The 23,679-nt window shown below is 35.1% G+C and overlaps 2 protein-coding genes, 1 long non-coding RNA gene and 2 pseudogenes across 3 annotated transcripts; 4 read left to right on the top strand and 1 right to left on the bottom strand.

The window, feature by feature from the left end:
• Positions 1-2,449: 2,449 nt before the first annotated feature.
• Positions 2,450-4,407, top strand: LOC105950571 (uncharacterized; annotated as a pseudogene).
• Positions 4,408-5,805: 1,398 nt separating this feature from the next.
• Positions 5,806-7,297, bottom strand: LOC148768778 (uncharacterized). Its single transcript, XR_016032907.1, has 2 exons — positions 6,827-7,297; positions 5,806-6,299 (listed from the first exon to the last, which is right to left on the bottom strand). It is a non-coding gene; the product is annotated as an uncharacterized LOC148768778 (long non-coding RNA).
• Positions 7,298-8,079: 782 nt separating this feature from the next.
• Positions 8,080-8,505, top strand: LOC148768777 (uncharacterized). The gene has a single exon (XM_088821343.1). It carries the CDS (start codon positions 8,080-8,082, stop codon positions 8,503-8,505), a length of 426 nt encoding a protein of 141 aa, XP_088677469.1.
• Positions 8,506-8,628: 123 nt separating this feature from the next.
• Positions 8,629-9,066, top strand: LOC148768776 (uncharacterized). Its single transcript, XM_088821342.1, has one exon. It carries the CDS (start codon positions 8,629-8,631, stop codon positions 9,064-9,066), a length of 438 nt encoding a protein of 145 aa, XP_088677468.1.
• Positions 9,067-9,107: 41 nt separating this feature from the next.
• Positions 9,108-16,216, top strand: LOC148768775 (pathogenesis-related thaumatin-like protein 3.5 pseudogene; annotated as a pseudogene).
• Positions 16,217-23,679: the final 7,463 nt, after the last annotated feature.

Here is a 23,679-nt window from a genome sequence, read left to right as displayed (position 1 = left end):
CAATAGTTAAGCAACCGATTAAAATATTTGAATAATGTTTACTAATTGAAAGGATTTGTACTTCATCGATTCAAATCTTACTAGTTGATTAAATTAAATATTAAAAGAAATTCACAATATAGTATTTGTAGTATATAATTTTATTTTAAAGTAAGAAAACTACTAATTGGAATGAGTTATAATTTTTTCTTCTTCTAAACAAACATATTATTTTATTTTTTATTTGGATTTGTCACACTATCGATTAAATAACATAAGTGAATTTGAATTAAGTTATGCATTTTTTTATATTTAATTGAGCATTCTTTACATTTTTAAATGGTGGAGTTTATTAATACTTCTAATATTATATAATTAATGATAGATGTTTGGCGTATTGAACTGCAATTCTTTATATTTTTAAAACTTTATTTTATTAAATTTGTTAATAATTTATTTAATATCATTTAATAATAATGAATGTTGCAATTAATATTTGAATTAACAGTATTTATACAATTATTGTTAAATATATCATAATAAGTTAATATGCTTGGATGGTTAGGAGTGATTAATGTATTAAGAGGTCACAAGTTCTATTCCTAATGAATGCATTTTTTTCGATTATTTATCAAATAAATCTCGGTCAAAATGAATTTAAATTAATTATTTAATTAAAATATAGTAGGGGGTAAATTAGACAATTCAATGTTAATCAATTTTATATTAATTTAATAAAGAAATAATCGAAGGATAATTTGGTAAAATACTTCATTTTTTAGAACATAAGCCATGTTATTTTCCTAGGGTCCAGATTTAATCTTAGAAAATTAATGGTGATTAATGCATATCTCATAAAAGTTTAGAACATGGGGTATCTCACCCTAGACAAACCCAAAAGAATGACTCTTTAAGTAATTTTTATTAAACTATGTAACTTCGTATTTTTATTAAACTATGTAACTCTCTCTCTCTCTCTCTCTCTCTCTCTCTCTCTCTCTCTCTCTCTCTCTCTCTCTCTTATTTGATTAAAATATTTCATGGAGATCAAAATGTTAAATATCACAAGTTGATGTGAAAATCAGACGGATTGGATTGGAATTAACACATCGGATAACTTCTATTTTTTCCCCTTCCGGATGGGTAACACTAAAGAAAAAAACATTAAATTGGAATGGAAAAAACTGTTTACAAATTGGAAATTTTCGGATAAAAACATGTGGATCTCGAAAACTTAATTGTTTATTCACTTACAATATATGGCTAGTACCGATAAGGGAAATTGGGGTGGAATTTCCGATTTCTGCCGATTCCGATCCAAAAGTTTTCGATTTTGGAACAATATTTTTCATTTCAATTCTGATTTCCGATCTTTCTAAAATTATTTGGAAGCAATTGGAATATGTATGAGATTTCGGTTCCCGATCCAAAACTTTCGATTTTGCCAATTTCTGAATTTTTTTGGAACATAATTGGAATTAGTTTTTCACTTCCGAAAAATTGTCTTTTTTTTTCTTCTTTTTTCCGAAAGAGTTAACTATGATCCGATCCGACCCGATCCATGGATTTAACCCCTACTAGTACATTAACCAGTACTAAATTAACTGTTTATGAATATAGTTTATACATGTAAATCTAGGCCAATTGTTTATAACTAAATTAGCAAGCATTATGTCTTATTTATAATTTTATTATGGCCAATTATTTATAATTTTATTATGACACAATTCTTTAAAAAATAATACGAGTAATCTATATCTATATCTAAAAGGACGAATCTTGTATGATTTCTTCCATTTTTTGAAAAGACCAAAATATCCCTTAATTTATTAAATATTTAGGGACAACTAAGTCATACTACATTTTTAATTGAATATATATAAAATATTACATTAATATGCATTTGCTAGATGATGAATTCGAAAGTGCACTGATTGAATTGAATGAGTTACAATATTAATTAATGTAATACTACGTCTACACAAGTTCTGATACACTCATGAGTTTACATTGTAATTATTGAGATTCATGTATTTGGAATAGACAAATAAGTAATAAATTCATATTTATAGATGGAGGACGTGAAAAGTCATGATGCGTGGTTTGTATACCTCTAAATTGTAACTGTTATTCATTGTAATCACACTCATCTCAACATTTATATCAAGTACAAAATACACTGAATGAAAATTGTAACCTACTGTTGAGTTACACTCTTATATTGGAAGAAAAAAATCTCATCAAATCTATTACATTGTTAATTTATATAAATCTCGATTTGGATAATGTTGCGAAATCAAAATTCAACTCCAGACTCAAATTCAGGTATAGTCTCTGGTTTGAAATTTAAACATTTACCTATACCCTAATTATGTTGATATAAGTCAACAATTTTTTAAATATTGTTGATACCATATTTTTATGATAATATTATATTATAGATGTATTGAGACAACGAAGATTAAGCAGGATGAAGAGAAACTACGATGCACTAACTCCTGAAGAGAGACGACAATATATAGACAAAGTTATGAACCGCAATAAGCTGAAGAAGGAAAAAGAGACAAGTATTGCGAACAATGATCATAATTCCGAGGAAGCCAATACACATTGTACAAGAATGTCTTCTATAATCAAAATGATTCAATTGCTGTTACAAGGAAACATCGAACTCCACCAATTCGTTGGCTTCTAAGAGCACAAATGATACCTTCTCAAATATCAAATGGTAAGTTCTCAGAAATAACTGAAACTATGTCTACGAAATAAATTTATCAAACTAAATTTTATAATTCTCCTCGAAATTTTTCATTAGGTTTAACCATTTATGATCCTGCATGCTCGGAGCTTCATGAATTGAAAAAAGTCCTTGCATGCATCTATTGTCATGCAATCAAATTTGAATATGAGCCTCCCACATTTTGTTGTGGCAACGGAAAAATTAGGCTTGCTCCTATAGAAATGGCACCAGAATTGTATGAATTGTTTGTTTCTCAATCAGAAGTGGCTATAAACTTCCGAAAAACTATACGTGCCTTACACTGTATATTCTCTTTTACCTCATTTGGTGTCAAATTAGACAAAGAGCTTGCATCTGCAAAGCGCGGGGTTTACACTTTTAGAGCACAAGGCATGGTATATCACGATCTTCCAGGATTAATACCAACAGAAAGTGGTCCAGCGAATTTTCAATTATATTTTGTGGAAACTGAAACAGAGACCAAGAACAGGATGCAAATTCTAAACACGTCAAATTATCAGAAGAAATAGTCAACAAGCTAATGCGAATTATGGAAGAAAATCCTTATGCCAAAATCTTTAGATCGTTAAATGATTACCCGTCTATGGATGATGTTCAGTTACATATCTCAAAAGACGTCAAACTAGACCAGCGAGGTTATAATTCTCTAACTGCTGATCAAGTTGCAGCTGTTTGGGTAGAAGGGAACAATCCTTACGTGCCAAATGAACGAGATATTGTTATCCACGCCCTTTCAGGCCGTAGACACAGAATAAAATATTATTACGGATGTTATGATCCAATGCAATACCCACTCTTGTTTCCTAAGGGTGATTCAGGATGGCACCCTAATATTCCAAAAAGTGGAAGCCAAGCTGCAACTACTGTTGTTCCTGGTAGACAACAACACACATGTTTGTTTAATTTTTTTTTTTACGATTATATCGTTTATGTATTAATATGGAACATATTTTGTTTCAGAAACTCATCCAATAAGCTCAAGAGTAACCCCATTTACTTCTGCTAATGATGTCCTCTCACGAGAGCAACAAGGTACGTACAAATTTTAAATATATAATATCTCTATTTTGGAATTACATGTACCATTATATTTAAATACTTAATTCCTTTTTTATAAGTACAATCTCAATATTTCTTTGCATGCACATAAAGGAGTTCATGAAGAAAGTACTAAAAGGGTCTCATGTCGCGAGTATAGTTGCTACAAACTGCAAATAAGGAATCCTAGGCAATCTACACTCCTCTTTGCAAGCCGTCTTCTACAATAATATGTAGTCGACATATACATCAAATTAGAGACCACACGATTGGATTATTATCGACAAAATCAATCCAATTTGAGATCTGAATAATGTCAAGGTATCATGAATAGTGTCCTCAAAGGGGAGACAAGAGGGAGTGAAGTTGGAAAAAGAGTTGTCATTCCAGCATCTTTCATCGGGGGACCAAGAGATATGCGTCGTAGATATCTTGACGCATTGGCTTTACTCCAAAGGTTTGGAAAACCATATCTTTTCATTACAATGACGTGCAATCCATAATGGAAAAAGATTCTGGAAAACTTGTACGATGGACAAAAGGCTCAAGATCGTCCAGATTTGACGTCAAGAGTGTTTCGAGCAAAATTACAAGATTTTAAGAAAGAGATATTTGGATCAATTATTTAAGAAATAGATATTTGGAAAAGTTGTTGTGTATGTCCATGTCATCGAATTTCAGAAAAGAGGCTTGCCTCATGCTCACATTCTGGTAATAATGAAGTCCGAGTATAAGATAACAAGTCCCGATAACTTTGATAGATTTGTTAGCGCATAAATTCCAGATGAAGAACAATATCCTCTACTTCATGCCTTAGTTTGCAAGCGTATGATGCATGGGCCATGTGGAGAAAATAACAAGCAAAATTCTTGTATGGTTGATGGAAAATGCAAATATCATTATCCACGATCATATTGTCAAAGCACAATTCAAGGTAAAGATGGATACCCAATCTACAGAAGAAGAAATACTGGAATTAATGTTGAAGTTCGTCGAGCTAAACTTAATAATCAGTGTGTGGTACCTTACAATCCGTATCTGTTGACTAGATATAATTGTCATATCAATGTCGAGATATGTTCAGGAGTGACAACAGTGAAGTATTTGTACAAGTATATCTACAAGGGACATGATAGAGTGGCCATTAATATCTCACAGAATTCTGAAGAACAAAAGATCGAAATTCGGAGGATTTGGATGCCCGATGGATCTCAGCTCAAGAAGCAATTTGGAGGATTTTCGAATTCGAAATGAATGAGATATATCCACTTGTTATTGATCTACATCCTCATCTTCCCAACCAACAATTTGTGACTTATTGGGCAAACCAAAATTTAGAAAATATTCTTAGATGGGACCATGTATCTAAAACCATGCTGATGGAATATTTTTCAAGGGTCCATTTGATATACACCCCTAGAATAGAAAATATATAGGGATAAGTCCACCCCTAAAATTCTTTCTTTGAGATACCCCCTGGAGGGGCAAAAATACTATTGTGCCCTTATTTGTAATTTTTGCCCAACTGCATTCAGCATTTTGCCAACTGCATTCAACATAATAGCCAACTACATTTAGCATTTTTGCAGCTGCATTTATCATTTTTCAGAATTTTTAATAAAAAATTATAAATTTTTATTTTATTATTATTTTTCATTTTTTATTTTTTATTTTTATTATTTATTTTAATTTTTTTTATTTTTAAATTTTTTCATATTTTCATATTTTCTAATTTTATACTTTCTTTTATTTTTTTTTTAATTTTTTTAATTTTTTTAATTTTTTAATTTTTTATTTTTTAATTTTTAATTTTTTTTAACTTTTTTTAATTTTAAAAAAATATTTTTTCTATAAAATTTCCTGTACATAAATTGACTACATGTGACTATAGTATATATAGTGTACCTTCTTTTTACTCTAATTTATATCTAGTCATGTAACTTTTTTCACCCCAAAAATATATAGTTATATATAGTCGACCGAATATGTAAACCGCTGATTATATACAAAAAAGAACTTCATCGACACGAACAACAAAAATCACAATTTAGTTCTTGATATTATAAATCAACTTGTACAAATATAGATCGAAATAAATATTGATATTATATATCAAATTGTACAAATATAGATAGAAATAAACAATCACATGCATATGTTCTTCAACAAAGAACAAAATCATCATCATCACACTATATTAAAAACACACATAACCCATACATGACTACATGTTACTATATGTTACTATATATGACTATAGTAACATGTAGTCATGTTATTATATGTTACTATGTATGAGTATAGTAACATGTAGTAATGTTACTATATATGATACTTATAAAAAAAATGTTACTATATATGACTATGTAACATATAGTCATGTTACCATATATGTAGTAATGTTACTATATATGACTATAGTAACATATAGTCATGTTACCATATATGACTATAGTAACATGTAGTAAAGCACTTCTCCCCAACATTTCTTACTGTATAGAAGTGGCAAAAACAACAATCCCTGTGGCAAAGAAAATACCAGTTAGAGAAAACGAAAAGAAAAATGGAAAATGCAAATTACATCGAACCTTATACGAAAAGCTATATTTTTTTCTTTTTTCTCAGATATGGCCAATGATAGTCAAATCAAAGCAACAACGTCACCGTTTATAAAAAAAAAAGAAAAAAAAAAACTCAATAAATCCATTATCCAAACAAATTCACCAAAAATTAATTAAAGGACAAACAAAAATCAAAACAATTAGACAAAACATCAAACACAATACAACTAATATTATTAATAAAATTAAAATCACATACACAATACACTCTCTTCTATTGATAAAGAACTGCCCGACTGACAACTATGGCCGTAGTTTGCAAAGAATGTTTAGTATTATCCAAAAGTAAGACTTAGTTCATGAAACATTTATAATTTTTTATTCTACACTATCAGAGAGAATGTGAGTGAGAAATTGAAAACTAATTATTTATCAAAATAAAATTAAGATCCACAAACAACAAATACTGTGAATCACAACAAATTACCACAGATCGGCGACCTCAAAATTTTCAAGCGACAAGTTCCGATCTCGCGGTGGCTTGTTGCGCTAGTGCGGCATGAACCGTGTAGAGGAAGCAGCCCTGCGAGAAATCTCTAAATTGCTATGCCACGGCCTACGGTTTGGATCGGAGGAATGGATGCCAAATGAGCGAAGGCGTCGCTGGATCACATCGTCGGAGGACCGGTGGCTAAAGATGGGGACGGTGGTGGAACAGAACATTTCGAGTGGCGGAAATCCGAAGCGGTGAAGCGACGACGGAACCCCTTCCTTTACTTTGGCTTCGGGTCTCGCGGCGGCAACTTCGAGGCGGATCGAACGGCGAAGAGAGGCTGAGTGTGAGAGAGCTATAGAAAGAGAAAAGCATGAATTTGGGAAGAAGAAAAATATAGGGAAAAATATTTAGAGAGAGAAAGAGCAGAAGTGGGGGTGGTTGTGAGTTGAAATGATGTGGACGGCTAGGGTTTCGGTATTTATTTCATATAGTGAAAGGGTATAATTGGTATTTCATATTGTTCAGGGGTCTCACAAATTAAGTTCGAAATTTGGGTTTTTGACTAGGAAGGAAAAATTCTTTGGACCTAGCCCTATATATTTTCAAAACTAGGGGGTTATCCCTCATTTCCCCTATTTTTCAATGTGCTCAACAAGTAAAAAAGCAAGAAAGTTTTTTTACAAAGAATTCCCAGAACATTATGTATGGGATAAGAAGAGAGGAAGAAAAAAGATGTCATAGGACGTATACATGGTGCAAATCCTATGGAAGAGGAAAAATATTATTTGAGGTCACTACTGAATCATGTCAGAGGCCCGACATCTTTTCAGGATCTCTTAAGTGTAGATGGAATACGATGCTCTAATTTCAAGGAAGCCGCCCAAAAAAGAGGTTTATTACAGTCCGATCAAAGTATCATTGAATTTTTAAATGAAGCCATCTATTTCCAAATGCCACATGATTTACGAAGACTATTTGCAATTATCTTGGTGTATTGTGCTCCAACAAATGTGAGGAATCTATGGGATACATACATTGAAGTAATGTCTGAAGACTTCAAAAAACAACCAGGAACTTCAATTCAGTTACAACATACCAAAACTTTGGAAAGTTTGAATTTTTTCTTGGAAAGCATGGGAAAAACACTAGAGTCATATGATCTTCCAAGTATTTCAACAGGTGCAAAAAATAAATCAGCTGACTGGTCATGAGAAATAGAAGAGGAATTGTCATTGGAAATTCCTATGGAAGATCAAGAAGCAGAGAATAAACTGAATGAGGAACAAAGTAAGGCTTTCAACACAATATTAGATTGTGTACGAAAAGGGAAGCCTGCAATGTTCTTCATTGACAGACCAGGAGGAAGTGACATAACATTTTTATACGGTGCACTTTTGGCTCATCTCAGATCCAGAAAACAAATAGTGATTGCAACAGCAACATCTGGGGTAGCGGCTGCAATAATGCCTGGGGGAAGGACAGCTCATTCACGTTTTAAAATTCTAATAGATGCCACTGACTCAACTGAATGCAATATATCCAAGCAAAGTGGAACTGCTAACTTATTCCGTAAAACAAAATTGCTTATATGGGATGAAGCACCTATGGCAAAAAGATGGGCCATTGAGAATGTAAATAAATCCCTTCAAGACATAATGGGAAACATATAGCATTTCGGAGGCAAAGTTATTGTTTTTGGAGGAGATTTTAGGCAAGTGCTACCTGTTGTTCCAAGGGCTACAATTCACCAAACAATTTATGCGAGTTTGGTCAAATCAAATCTTTGGAATAATATGGTTAAAATCACTTTGACAAGAAATATGAGAGCACATAAGGATACACAATGCAGTGATTTATTACTCAGAATTGGCAATGGAGACGAGCCAACAGACAGTGAAGGGAATGTCAAAATTCCAGATGACATGATTGTGAACTATGATACTGAAGAAAGATCTATACAGCGCCTTATTGCTGAAATTTTTCTAAGGTTGACAAATAATACCCATTCGTCAGACTACATGACAAGTCGAGCAAAAAACGAGGATGTGGACAAATTGAATGAAAAGATGATCTCAATGTTCCCGGGAGAACCACAAACATTTTTTAGTTTTGATGAAGCAATTGACGATACAAACAATGGTTATGAAAAAGATTTCCTCAATTCTCTAACTCCAAATGGCTTGCCTCCCCATAAGCTCCTATTGAAGAGAAATTGCCTACTATTCCTTTGAGAAATTTGGACCCTTCAAATGGTCTGTGTAATTGAACGAGAATGGTATGCAAAGATTTCAAGGACAATGTCCTTCATGCAGAGATTGTATTCGGTCAACACACATGGAAACATGTCTTCATACCTAGAATACCACTTTCACCGGCAATGAAGGTTACCCATTCAAGTTTAAGCGCAAGTAATTCCAATTAGACTTTGTTTTGCAATGACTATAAATAAGGCGCAAGGACAAACAATACCTAATGTTGGAGTATATTTGCCACAATCGGTATTTTCTCATTGCCAACTATATGTAGCGTTGTCAAGAGGAACATCAATGTCTACAACTAAAGTCTTAATCAAGCCAGACACTAACAACGTTAGAGACAAAATGACAACAAAAAATGTTGTCTACAAAGAAGTACTCAGTACGGGTAAGAAAGGAATTTTTTTTATCAGTTATATATATATATATATATATATATATATATATATATATATATATATATATATATATATATATATATATATATATATATATATATATATATATATATATATATATATATATATATATATATATAGATAACTATAAATACATTCTTATATTCTTTCAACATCTAATAATTAATAATATATATTTTCTATAGGTTTATCATTGGACGTTGGGTCCAAAGACATACAAGACAAAAGCACAACACCATTTATAGAATGCTAATAACTTTACGATGGTAAGCAGAATACATACTTGTGCTTATATTTATTCAGCAGCAACATACACATGATTCAGCTTCCCTTTAATCTTAACTTACACCTCATCATACCTCTAATACATCATTTTCGAGTTGTCTGGTGACATACATGGATAACCTATATTTCATTGGCGAAGTGTCCAATTTCATGTATTCTGATGTAAACCAATATATCCTCATATTTTCATCTTTTGAACAGGTTCACATGGAGTTCTACAAATTTACAAATACCATAACGATGTGCTCTCAACGGGGACTATGTACAAGATTATTTCATAGTATTATTTTTCCTATTTTCGTATCATTTGGAAGTCTAATGTTTTTCAACATATGTTCTTCTAAGACATTATCGACTTGACTTGATGCCCAGTTTCTTTTACTGGCATAATTATAATTTATACATACTCATATTGGCATAATTCACTCGATTTACATTTTCATCCGAAATTATAAATCAATTAGACTCTATGTTCTTTTGGATATGATATGACACTCAAAATGCTGTCATTTACAACACACAAAAAAGAAGATTTTTTTTTATCGAACAAACATTAATAAATTTATAGATGTATCTCTATTATCTAAGGTAGACTAATATTAGTAACACAAAAAACTAGAGGATGTGAGTTTTCTACAGCTTGGGAAACAAACATAAAATGGAATAATATATCAACTTAACCAAACAACTTCAAAATAAATTACACTAAATAAATTACCTGGTTGACAAACTTTTACGGCTCTATTATATTTTACGCTATAAATGTAATGTCTTAGCTCACGAACAAATAGAGAAGGAACCTATAAATATAACAGGAAAACAAAAAGGAAAAACAAAAGAACATATTGAATAAACCAACTTTATCATAGAAACTTCAAAAAGAACAAAGAAATACCAAAAAAATATCTTTTCAAATGAATATACCTTCCCCAGTAACCACACAGTTGACATTCTACAGTACCACACCACTCCAGCAAACTGCTTCTACGATGGTGTTTGAAGCTCCCGGCCCGGCCCAGACATTAGCCATCCAAGTGCCTGCCCAATTTTTCGGTTATGACATTGTATCTTACAGTTTCAATATGATTAAATTAACTGCCATTTACAACATAAATTACCTAACAAGCGCTGGCCCCGCCTAAGACATAAGACCACGACATTAATTGGAATAGCCTGGGTTGCCTCCACCGTCGAATTCGGCCCCTTAGGCTTATGTTGGTTTCATGGAGGGATAATATGGATTAGATTATATGACTTGGATTGTACTGTACACCACTATTTAATATGTGTAAAAACACATTTTTTCTGTAAGGTTATCGGGGACAAAATGATTAGAAATTTAGTTTTACATTTGGATTGCATGCTTTATTTGGATAAAACATAAAATAACCAATATACCCAGATGATGTTTATGCAGTAGACACAATCAAGACGACCTAAAATAAACACTGATAAACAGTAAAAACATATCAAAATGAATATGTTCATGTAACATAACACTAATATAGACCAAGATCATTATTGCATAAAAAAATCAAATATCCAGATTACTAACAACTTCCTTTTTCACATGTCTGGTATACTACATGGTGATCTTAACCCAAAAAACAGTAGCTCCATTACATTTGTAATCAATTTGCTGTCATATTTCTAAAATTTCGATAAACCTTCGTATGGCACAACACATTTGCCACATACTACACTTCGTTTTGGTGGCACTTCAGGCCTACCAGCAACATCTCTCTTTGCACGCCGAATTGGACAAAAGAATCACCATCATCTACCTTAAAAACACCTTAATTACAAATAACCAAGAGGCTTCATAAGCTGAAAATTTTCAAACAATTCCTATAATAAGTATTTTCAAGACATGTTTTGATTGACCTTTAATTTCACAAACCAAAACTCATTTCACAAAATATATCTACAAAAATATTGATGTCACCTAACAAAAGTTTATCTTGTAAGAATTTAACTAATTTCTGTTGAAATTCAACAAATACATTAACTCAAATCTAATAACAAAGCAATAACTCAACTCAATATTAGAACCCAATAGCTTAGATTACAAAAATATATTTTCTAAAATTACGTACGACCACCCTTGGATGCATGTGTGTGTAAAAGAAAATTATATTATAGCAGGGAAATGACTTATTTAATCAAGATGTCAATAGGATTAAATTCAAATTGTATATAAAGGCACGAATACTTTCAGCATTACAATTTTTACCTCATCAATGCTGTCTTGAAACATCTCCACCGTTGCCCAGTCATTTACCACCCTTTGTATAATCTCAAATTGCTGAAAAAACCATTGTGTTAAAAGAATTAGCAAAGACCCCCATATGAAAATTAGTCAAAGGCAATAAGGCCTCTGCGAGCTGAACGTGTGTAGCCCTCGCGAAATGTGCGAATGAGGATGTGCTTTTGAGGCAAAAATACTCAAAAATCCTTTAAATAAGAAATTTAAAAAAATTATAAATTCACCTCAAAATTTTAATAAAAGCCCAAAATAAATTTCTCAAAATTTTCAATTCAATCTCCAATATTTTCTATAAAGTCATCTTCCCAACCTAAACCCACACCCCAAAACCAGATTTATCTTCTCCCCCACACACCTACAACCACCAAAAGTTTCCCTCACCATCTAATAACCCAATATAAATCAACAAACAAACGGGAAACTGAAATTCAATCAAAGCCAAAAATGAAATCCATTTGTAATTCCATTATAGACCGTATATTTTTCTAAGAGAGAGAGAGAGAGAGAGCAAAGTTTTTTTTTTTTTTTTTTTTTTTTTTTTTTTTTTTTATGTTTTGAGATAGTAGTTTAATTACAAAGTCTATATGCATGTTTTACCAGTACAATAAAACATATTATTTTAAAAAATAAAATATAAACTTAGTCTGATATTTCAAAGTAACGATTCACAAAACTATGTCAATGAACATTTAATAACTTATACATTTAAATCTCTATAAATTAAGAGATATGCTATTTTCACCCTCAAAATATCTTATTTTACTACCAAATTAAATATATTTCCAATTTTACCCCCTTTTTTTCTTCTTTCACCTTATATTTTTACAAATTTATAAAGCATGCATCTACCACTAAACTAATTAAAATATTTATAAAAAAAATCCCACATTTTTCATTGGAAATCTCGCCCTCTCCAGCTTAAATAAATAATACTTTCGTCAAAGAAAAACATTTTCGAATGTCAAAAAGAGCAGGAATTCATGTTTTTTAAGAAATAAATTAAGATTGCTTGTATGGAAGGTCCTGAACTTCTTCCAAAATTGGCAAGTTGGCTTAATATAATTTCGTTTTCTTAAAAATAAAAATTACATAATCTGTGGGTCATTTGATATGGAAGTTTAAATATTTTGTAATAAATATTTCATTGTAAAAATTAATAAAAAAAAATAATTACAAAATAAAAAAAAAAAAAAATAACGTACAATACATGATAATTAAGTGAATATAAAGAAGAGTGGTGGATTATAAATTTGAGGGTATTTATGACATTTTATAATCTTTGGTGGTCAATTGAGATAATTTGTTGGCGGCACTGTTGGGGTCATGAAAATCGAATTATTAACTTGTCGATAATTTTTTTTTTTTTTTTTACTTTTTAATTTTTTCAGCCAAAAGAACTTCGTTATTCCACTATTATAAAATATTTAGGACCTCATTAAAACTTTGTATGCCTACACAAGGAAAAAAAGTTCTTCATAATGGCAATAAAAATTCATAGAACACCCTAACTATTCTATTACAAAACAGCCCCAGGAGGGGAAGAAAATGTAATAAACTCAAGTATAGAAGCCTGTATAAATTAAAAATGCTGAAAATGGCAAAATGACCCCAACAAAGGCCGAAACCCCACCTAATCACCTAGCTTGATCTTCTCATTTGCATCTTTTACGAAAATTTGGGATCCTGATTCTTTGCATAAATACTAACGGTCGAATATGACAAGCGAGATTGGTTACCTCTGTAAATTGCAACATTTTTTACCGATAAATTAATAAATATTAATTTATACATTAATTAATAACTTATTCATTTATGAAATTATTTTTATGTGTATATTATTCTATCTCATAAGTTCAATGCACTACAGGTGGTATGGTGATGTGAACTTCAACAACAACCAACCAACAATGAAATTATATTTTCTTAAACCTTCATAGATCTATAAAATATGTACTGTACCATGTAATTTAAAAATTATTTTTATGCATTATTAATTAATATATTATATGGGACTCCTTAAAATTTTCAGAGGTTTCTTATTATTAATCTAGCACGTTGTCCTTGAGTCCAAATCGGGGAAATTTATTATCATCCATCATCTTTCTTCCGCATGGATGCAAATGCTTTCTTGAAATGAAGGTTTAAAACCTTACTACCAAATAACCAAACCCTCATTACCAAAGCGCAATTTGTAATCTGTTATATATAAGTCACAATACACCATACTTTCCTTGCACATACTACTCCCTCTCCTCTCCTCTCTCTCCATTTTACTGTACAAAGGTACTAAATAATAAATACAACAATTTTCGGTTTCCATGTATGGTTTATTAATTGCATTTACAACGCTCACAACACCACTGAATGTCATCCACAATCCCTTTTGTTAATCTTAATTTTGAACATTTCCGAAAATACTTTTCCAGTCACTTGTGTTATAATACCAAAAGCATACCTTCCATGCTCAATTATGTAAAACAACTAACTTAATCACAACATTATTTTCAATAACACGCCACGTGCAACGCACGTGTACCTTTCTAATATAATATAAAAAGATGATCTACGCCACCTTTCTAATATAATATACCAAAGGCAGTAGTAATATTAATTAACATAATTTTTTTTAAGAAAAAAAGTTTCAAAAAAATAAAATCAATTAACAGTTAAATTACTGTCTCCGACAGTTAAATAACTACTGGAGACAGTAATTTAATAACGAATACAATAATATTAATTAATTAATTTTTTTTAAAAAGAGTCGATTAACAGTAAAATTACTGTCTCCGACAGTTAAATAACTGTTGGAGACAGTAATTTAGCAACGAATACAATAATACTATTAAAATATATTTTTGAAGAAAAAAAAGAAGTCAATTAACAATTAAATTACTGTCTCTGACAGTTAAATAACTGCTGGAGACAGTAGTTTAGCAGCCAAGACAGTAATAATAATTGAAATATTTTTTTTAAGAAAAAACAAAATTATGAAAAGAAAAGGCCAACGCCGGAGACTCGGTGGTCAACGACAGTTGACCTACCGGAAAAGAAAAGAAAAAATTCAAAAAAAAAATAAAAAACAAGAAAGTAAACGCCGGAGACCGGCGGTCTCCAGTGGTGGCGGGTCAAAATTAAAATTAGTGTTAAAATTGGTTAATTGATAAAATTGGGCTAAATTAGGGTGTAAATCATAAAATTGGAGTTGAATTGGGTTTCAATGAATCGGGGGTAATTTTGGTATATATAAAATGATTTTTCTTATTTGCAAATAATTTTGAATGAGCTGGATTTATTTGAAAGACAAAAAAGTTAGATGTCTCTTTTAATTAAGTGCCCTTGCTATGGGCCTATTTGCCATTTGCCATACAGTAAAACACTTCCTAAAATGGCGGCAGCTCCATCCTCCTCAGCTCTTCTCTTTGCTTTGTTGTTCCTCTCCTAGTCTCCTACCTCATAGGTTCTGTCGCATACATTTTTAAAATTTTTTTTTTTCTTTTTCTGATCAATTACTAATTATTAAATATAAAAATGGTTTCCTATTCTAATTGCTTTCGTATGTTTACACGTCGGCGTAACTTTCACACTGAAGAACTATTGCGGGAAAACCATATGGCCTGCAATCGAAGGGAAACCTCCTATCAACATCACGGGCCTCCAGCTCAGGCCGGGAGGAAGTGTTGACGTCGAAACACCCGTCGGCTGGTTCGACCGCTTCTGGGCACGTACTGGCTGCTCCTTCGACCCCTCCGGCCAAAACGGGAACTACGCCACCGGCGACTGCGGTGGCCTCTTCCAGTGCGGCAGCATCGGCGGCCAACCCCCAGCTTCCCTAGCGGAGTTCTCCCTCGGCGGCGGCAGCGGAAGACAAGACTTCTACGATGTTAGTTACGTGGACGGGTTTAATGTCCCAATATACATCTACCTCCTCGCCGCGACAAGCGGAGGCGTTGTGGTAGCATGCAAGAGCGCATGCGTCGCCTTCAACGCGGAGAAGTACTGTTGTACCGGAGCGTACAACAGTCCGCAGTTGTGCAAGCCCACCGCTTACTCCCGGTTCTTCAAGATCGGTTGCCGGCCGAGCGCTTACAGGTACGCGTTCGACGATGGCAGCCTCTTTACTTGCATGGGGAGTTACTACGTTATCCAGTTCGGCTAGTTATATTTATTATTATTTTAGTTGTTTGATTTACATCATTGACGTGTTTTAGTCATTAAAAAAATTGAAATTAGAATTGATCCACGTGCATTGCACGGGTGAGTTACTAGTGCATTTTAAAATTTCGATATATCATTCTAAAAATCAGTTGTTATACATATTATTTCCGAAAATAATATATTGAGAAAAAAAATCATGGAAATCTATAAGATTTTGTCGGTTTATATCAACTCAATCAACCCGGATTTCTTGCACGTTAATTGCATAATATATATCAACCAGTAACTCACCCGTGCATCGCACGTGCGATGCACGGGGTCAATTCTAATTTCAATGTTTTAATGACTAAAACACGTCGATGATGTAAATCAAACACCTTTATTAATGAAAAGATGATTCTAATGCGATGCACGGGTTAATATAAAAAATGAAAATATGTTTTAAATTAATAAAATAATCGAACAAAAACTTTGAATAGTTGATATATAATACGATATAATCTTAAAATTTAAAAACAATATCAATTACATTTGATTTAAGTACCGAGATAAACAAGATAAATGATAAAAGAAAATATAAAATACAAAAAATGTGATATAAAAAATAAGATACATTATGTCACCCGAATGATACAACTAACTCGTCCAATACACTCGGATCCTTAACATGAAACTTAATTATCAAAGTAGTGTTTTACGGCATATGCATTGACATCGTCTATAACTCATCTAATATCTTGCGAGTAACATGTAAATTTTTCATTGTTCAAAATGCAATCAATGATACACATTACTGAAACACAAATCACCTAAAAGTATAATAAATAAATACAATTTATACTAAATTACCTTGATTTAAAAAAAATTAAGTGGAGTCGACCATAAAATTAGCATAAAATGCAAATAAACTTAACACGGCAAAATAATTATATATATATATATATATATATATATATATATATATATATATATATATATATATATATATATATCAATAATACAAACGACAAATGCGTATTTTGAAAGTGGTGTTTACAAATAGATTATGAATTTTTTTGCTCATAATCTATTTTGAAGTGTTTACAAATGCTTCGTCCACAAAATCAGCTATTATGAACCAGTACATTAGTTATTTTGTATTCATTTGAACATTTCAGTTTTTTTTAGAGTTCAACATTTCAGTTTAGTATTCAAAATGTCAAGGTTTTTAATTATTATTACCATAAACACCATAGATTAATATATAAATCCCTGGCAAATGTTATTAATTTACCGATTAATTACTGGGAAAATAAATAATTCTAATAAATAAATTAGGAACATACTGACTAATAAAGTATCAAAAATGTCCGGATATTTTGCATATTGTTTTTTACGTTGCTCACATGCGAAGACAAAACTGATTTGATATTGATTTTTTGGGCTGATTTACTACCTTAATTTCGGTATAAAAAAAAATTATTGATTTCCTACCTCAATTATCGCGCAAATCAAATAATCATTTGTGCAATTATTTTTTACAATAATTATGAGTAGATCTTTAGCTAATCATATTTAAAAATTAAAACTGTGTATTGTATATTCAAAGACTTGCTATTAAGGTAATTTAATTACATGGTCCGATTTATTAGGGTTTTCTCGTTTAATTAGTTTCAACAAATTAAAAACCAAAGTAATGAATTTTCTTTTATCTATAGTCTAACAAAATACCAATTAATGGTGATAATGAGTTTATATTTGAACTATATTGGTTCCAATGACTCAACCAAGATCGTTCATATGAAGTGCATTTACTAAAAAATATGTATATGTGTATTTCACAATAAAAATATTAACCATAAGAAAGATCCATGTATGTGCGTGGGTAGACGATAACAAAATATCGTACCAATCGGCGGTCTCGCACGCAAAGCCGAGTTTGATGTTGGGCAGATCTGGATTGTGTGTTGGTCGGTCTACACATCGCCAGTAATGCTTCGAGTACTGCAATAATGTTGTAATTATTAATTTGATTCGTGTTCTTTATGTAATTGGTATTTAGCCTATTATTTTTTAAGTTTGCTTCATACAATTGTCCTGTCTTTATTTTAACTCAACTAATGACCAATAACATACATATGTATTTGATGATGCTAATTACTTAGATCACCTGGGGTAGTGTAGAAAATGAACTGGGAGAGCAAAGCAGATCAGTAGCTTGACAACTTGATGATCCTGAGGTACCTGCGATCATAGAACACATGAACTAAGCCGGGGGTTGATCCGGCGGAAACCCCTCCGACGCTCAAGTCAGACGTGCTGATCATAGAAATAGTCCAGAGAATACGCGTTTTTGTATTGCTCAGTTAATAGGACGTACCTTAATAAAATGAGGAAAACCTCTATTTATATGTCGTTTATTGGGTTGGGTTTGCTTTGTTGGGCCCAAGCCTTATTTGAAGGTGTTTGGGCCTCGGTGATATTAGTCTTCGATATTGGACTCGTAGCCCAGTAGGTAAAGAAATTGTAGGCCCATTGGGTTGGCCCAATTAGGCATATCATTAAGCCCCCCACTCTCGAGTCGATGTGGGGGCCATGTTGTGATGGGTCTCAAATCGTGTCGAGAGTAAAAATTGGAGAAGTCGATCATTGGCGTATGGCCTAATGGTATGCGAAAACGCGTTGGAGCGTGTGTCGGAGGGGTGTGAATGCGCGTTGGCGCATAGCGCGACAAAGTTGCCGCAATATAAATTAATCGAGTCGTCGGTTTTGTCCCGCGACGATGTAGTAGCGATTTATCTCCTCGTGGGAGCTATCTTGTCGCGGGGTAATAGTGTTGATCGAGTTATCTCCTCGTGGGAGTTGTCTCGCGATAATGTAGTAGCACGGATCAAGTAATCTCCTTGTGGGAGTTGTCTCTGGGGTAATCGAGTTGATCGAGTTACGTCTTCGTGGAAGTTGTCTCACGATAATGTAGTAGCACGGAGCTAGTATTCTCCTCGTGGGAGTTGTTATTTTTCGACATTTTCAATGTTTTGACGCGTTGCTTGTATGTGTTTACATATAGCTTTCTGCGTGATGTACTTGAGGAGGGGATCAGGCTCTCAAGATTTTTTTTTTTTTTTTTATATGGGGGTCGTGCCCCTTGTTAGACCTCGTGGGTCTTAAGTATGTTTGGACCGTGGCCACGTTTTAATGAATGACCCATCGAAAACAAGTAGATAAATTTGAGTAATCAAGCTGGCCAGGCTATATAGATTCTCATAATATCTCTAAGTGCTTCTAGGATTGTAATCGTGCTAACTTGAGCTTGCGATTATATGGTGAATTTCGGGCGAGTTGTCTCCTCATGGGAGTTGTCTTGAGCGAAGTTGTAGGAGCATTTGATGATGCGCGATTTAGGCGCGTGTGGATTGAGGTTGCTCTGAGCGAGTTGTCTCCTCGTGGGAGTTGTTTCGCAGCGAGTCTTATTATCGAGCGAGGTGGTTGCACGTGGGAGTTGCCTTGCAACGGATTTGTAATATCGAGCGAGTTAGCTCCTCGTGGGAGTTGTCCCGCTGCGGGTTGGGATACCGAGCGAGTTGTCTCCTCGTGGGAGTTATCTCGCTGTAGGTTGTAGTACCGAGCGAGTTGGCTCCTCGTGGGAGTAATCTCGCTGCGGATCATAGGATGGAGCGAGTGGTCTCCTCGTAGGAGTTATCTCGCTGTGGGTTCGTAGGACCGAGCGAGTTGGCTCCTCGTGGGAGTTTCCTCGCTGCGGATCGTAGGATGGAGCGAGTGGTTTCCTCATAGGAGTTATCTCGCTGTGGGTTCGTAGGACCGAGCGAGTTGGCTCCTCGTGGGAGTTTCCTCGCTGCGGGTCGTAGGATGGAGCGAGTGGTCTCCTCGTGGGAGTTATCTCGCTATGGTTTCGTAGACCCGAGGGAGTTGGCTCCTCGTGGGAGTTGTCTCGCTGCGGGTTGTAGGACGGAGCGAGTTATCTCCTCGTGGGAGTTGTCTCGCTACGGGTTGTAGTTCCGAGCGAGTTGGCTCCTCGTGGGAGTTGTCTCGCAACGAGTGTGTAGGGCCGAGCGAGTTTGCTCCTCGTGGGAGTTATCTCGCTATGGCGTTGAGACCCGAGGGAGTTGGCTCCTCGTGGGAGTTGCCTCGCAACGGGTTATAGGACAGAGCGAGTAGTCTCCTCGTGGGAGTTAACTCGCTATGGTTTCGTAGGGAGTTGGCTCCTCGTGGGAGTTTCCTTGTAAGAGGTTGTAGGACCGAGCGAGCTGTCTCCTCGTGGGAGTTGTCTCGCTGCGGGTTGTATTACTGCGCGAGTTGGCTCCTCGTGGGAGTTGTCTCGCAAGCCCCCCACTCTCGAGAGGATGTGGGAGCCACGTTGAAAAGGGTACCGGATCTTGTCGAGAGTAGATCGGTGTTGTAGTCTTGCGTTAATCGTTGGCATGGTGTGGCGAAATAATTTTTTTTTTTTTTTTTTTTTTGATAGCGAACGCAATTTGGTAGGTGCATTAAAGAGCTCGCTCAATTTGGTGGAGCGCGTTGAAATTCTCATGCGATTTGGAGAAGCGAGTCAAAATCTACGCGCAATTTGGTGGAGGACGGTGAAAGTTGAGCGCGATTTGATGGGAGCACGCAGTCCAAGGGCTCCTTGGAAAGCGCGCGCGCGCGCGCGTCAGGCGCGTGTCGGCCACGCGCGCGTGCGGTGCACGCGCGCCTCTTCTCTCTCTTTTTTTTTTTTTTTTTTTTTTTTTTTTTTGCTGAAGCGCGCGTGCTGTGCACGCGCGCGCGTCACGCGTGTCTGCCACGCGCGCGTGCGGTGCACGCGCGCCTCCTTCCTTTTTTTTTTTTTTTTTTTTTTTTTTTTTTTTTTTCTCTCGGTGCGCGCGCGCACAGCTGGCTTGGAGGGGCGCGCGCGCGGCGGCTTGGCCGGCTCGGGGGGCGCGCGGCTTGGCTAAAATATATATATATATATATATATATATTTTTTATTTTTTTATTTTATCTCCTTCTTTTTTCTTCTTCTTTCTTCTTCTCTTTTTTCTTCTTCTTTCTTCTTCTCTTTTTTCATTCTCTTCTTTTTTCTTCTATTTTTTTTTTTTATTTGGTTGATATTCACCTCCTTGGGAATGTTTTATTTTTTGAATAGGATATTATCCTCGTTCCTTGAGATGGAATGTGCACCCCCTTGGGGATGTTCTATTTTTTTAGTAGGGAGATTATCCTCGTTCCTTGAGATCGGATGTGCGCCCCCTTGGGGATGTTCTATTTTTTGAGTAGGGAGATTATCCTCGTTCCTTGAGATCGGATGTGCACCCCCTTGGGGATGTTCTATTTTTTGAGTAGGGAGATTATCCTCGTTCCTTGAGATGGGATGTGCACCCCCTTGGGGATGTTCTATTTTTTGAGTAGGGAGATTATCCTCGTTCCTTGAGATCGGATGTGCACCCCCTTGGGGATGTTCTATTTTTTGAGTAGGGAGATTATCCTCGTTCTTTGAGATCGGATGTGCACCCCCTTGGGGATGTTCTATTTTTTGAGTAGGGAGATTATCCTCGTTCCTTGAGATGGGATGTGAACCCACTTAGGGTTGAAAGGTAAGGGTGATGCCCAACCTTAGGATGGGGATAACTGCCCACTGTAGGATGAGGCATTCGAGACCTATGGTCTGAGGTGGATGCGCATGGTTGTGCCATTGGTTCGCGCGTGCGCGTCATACCATTTTTTATGTTTTTGAAGTATGGACGTGAAACACTTGATGGGATGTGAAACCCCTTGGGGTTGAAAGGTAAGTGGATGTACCACCCTTGAGATGTGATGCCCAACTTTAGGATGGGATAGCCCCCCATTTAGGATGAGGCGATCACGAACCACTGGGGTGAGATGCCCCACCTTGGCGATATATGGTGCCACTGATTCAGTGGCAGCACGAGTTGAATCTTCCGTGATCATACGCTGAAGGTCTTCTTTGGTTATCTGAACCGTTCGAGAAGTAAGTAGAAATTGATCATGTTGAGGACCCAGTGGGGCCTCACGAGGAGGAGCGTTGGCTCCTGCTATGACGAATGAAATGTTTTGGGGGCGATGTGACCCCCAGGGAGTCGATAACCCTTGGCGAACGAAATATTTTGGGAGCAGATGTAAGCCCCCAGGGAGTCTATAACCCTTGGCGAACGAAATATTTTGGGGGCGATGTAAGCCCCCAGGGAGTCGATAACCCTTGGCGAGCGAAATATTTTGGGGGCAGATGTAAGCCCCCAGGGAGTCGATAACCCTTGGCGAGCGAAATATTTTGGGGGCAGATGTAAGCCCCCAGGGAGTCGATAACCCTTGGCGAGTGAAATATTTTGGGGGCATATGTAAGCCCCCAGGGAGTCGATGGCGGTGGTGCCATAGGTGGCTCCACATGTGGAGCAGGTGCTGGTATCGCGTTGGGAGCATTTGCTCCCCTCGTGGCGATATGTTGGGTCACGGCCTCTATGGCAGCGCGAGTTGAAGTTTCTGTTATCATGCGTTGAAGCGCATCCTCGGTTATTTGAACCATTCGAGGAGCAGGGAGCGGTGGATCGGCGAGTGGTTGGTCCCCAAGGGGGATCACCTGAACCTCGCGAGGCGGATCCATGGGATGTGGAGGAGGTGGCAAGCCAGAGCCTCCACTAGGTGGGAGGTCATTTGCTGTGTCCTTTTCTCTCCGAGCAGACGCCTCAGGAGGATCTTGTTGGCTACGTGATCTGGTTTGCATCGTTCCCACAGACGGCGCCAAAATGATGATGCTAATTACTTAGATCACCTGGGGTAGTGTAGAAAATGAACTGGGAGAGCAAAGCAGATCAGTAGCTTGACAACTTGATGATCCTGAGGTACCTGCGATCATAGAACACATGAACTAAGCCGGGGGTTGATCCGGCGGAAACCCCTCCGACGCTCAAGTCAGACGTGCTGATCATAGAAATAGTCCAGAGAATACGCGTTTTTGTATTGCTCAGTTAATAGGACGTACCTTAATAAAATGAGGAAAACCTCTATTTATATGTCGTTTATTGGGTTGGGTTTGCTTTGTTGGGCCCAAGCCTTATTTGAAGGTGTTTGGGCCTCGGTGATATTAGTCTTCGATATTGGACTCGTAGCCCAGTAGGTAAAGAAATTGTAGGCCCATTGGGTTGGCCCAATTAGGCATATCAGTATTGAATTTTTTTAGTACATATATATATGTATGTTAAATATAGTCGTAATAACATTACATATTTCATAATTAAAAAGTTCTACTTAATTATAATTAGTATTAGTATGATAGTAGTACTAGCAATATTATTAGTTTTAGTATTAATATTAGTATTAGTATTAGTATTAGTATGAATATCAACATTTAGTATTAGTATTAGTATTAGTATTAGTATTAGTATTAGTATTAGTATTATATTAGTATTAATATTAGTATTAGTATTAGTATTAGTATTAGTATTAGTATTAGTATTAGTATTAGTATTAGTA

Source organism: Erythranthe guttata, chromosome 8 (assembly GCF_056151865.1).
Source record: "Erythranthe guttata isolate IM_541 chromosome 8, IM_541, whole genome shotgun sequence".
Classification (NCBI taxonomy): Eukaryota; Viridiplantae; Streptophyta; class Magnoliopsida; order Lamiales; family Phrymaceae; genus Erythranthe; species Erythranthe guttata.
This window is presented reverse-complemented; position numbering and strand designations above follow the sequence as displayed.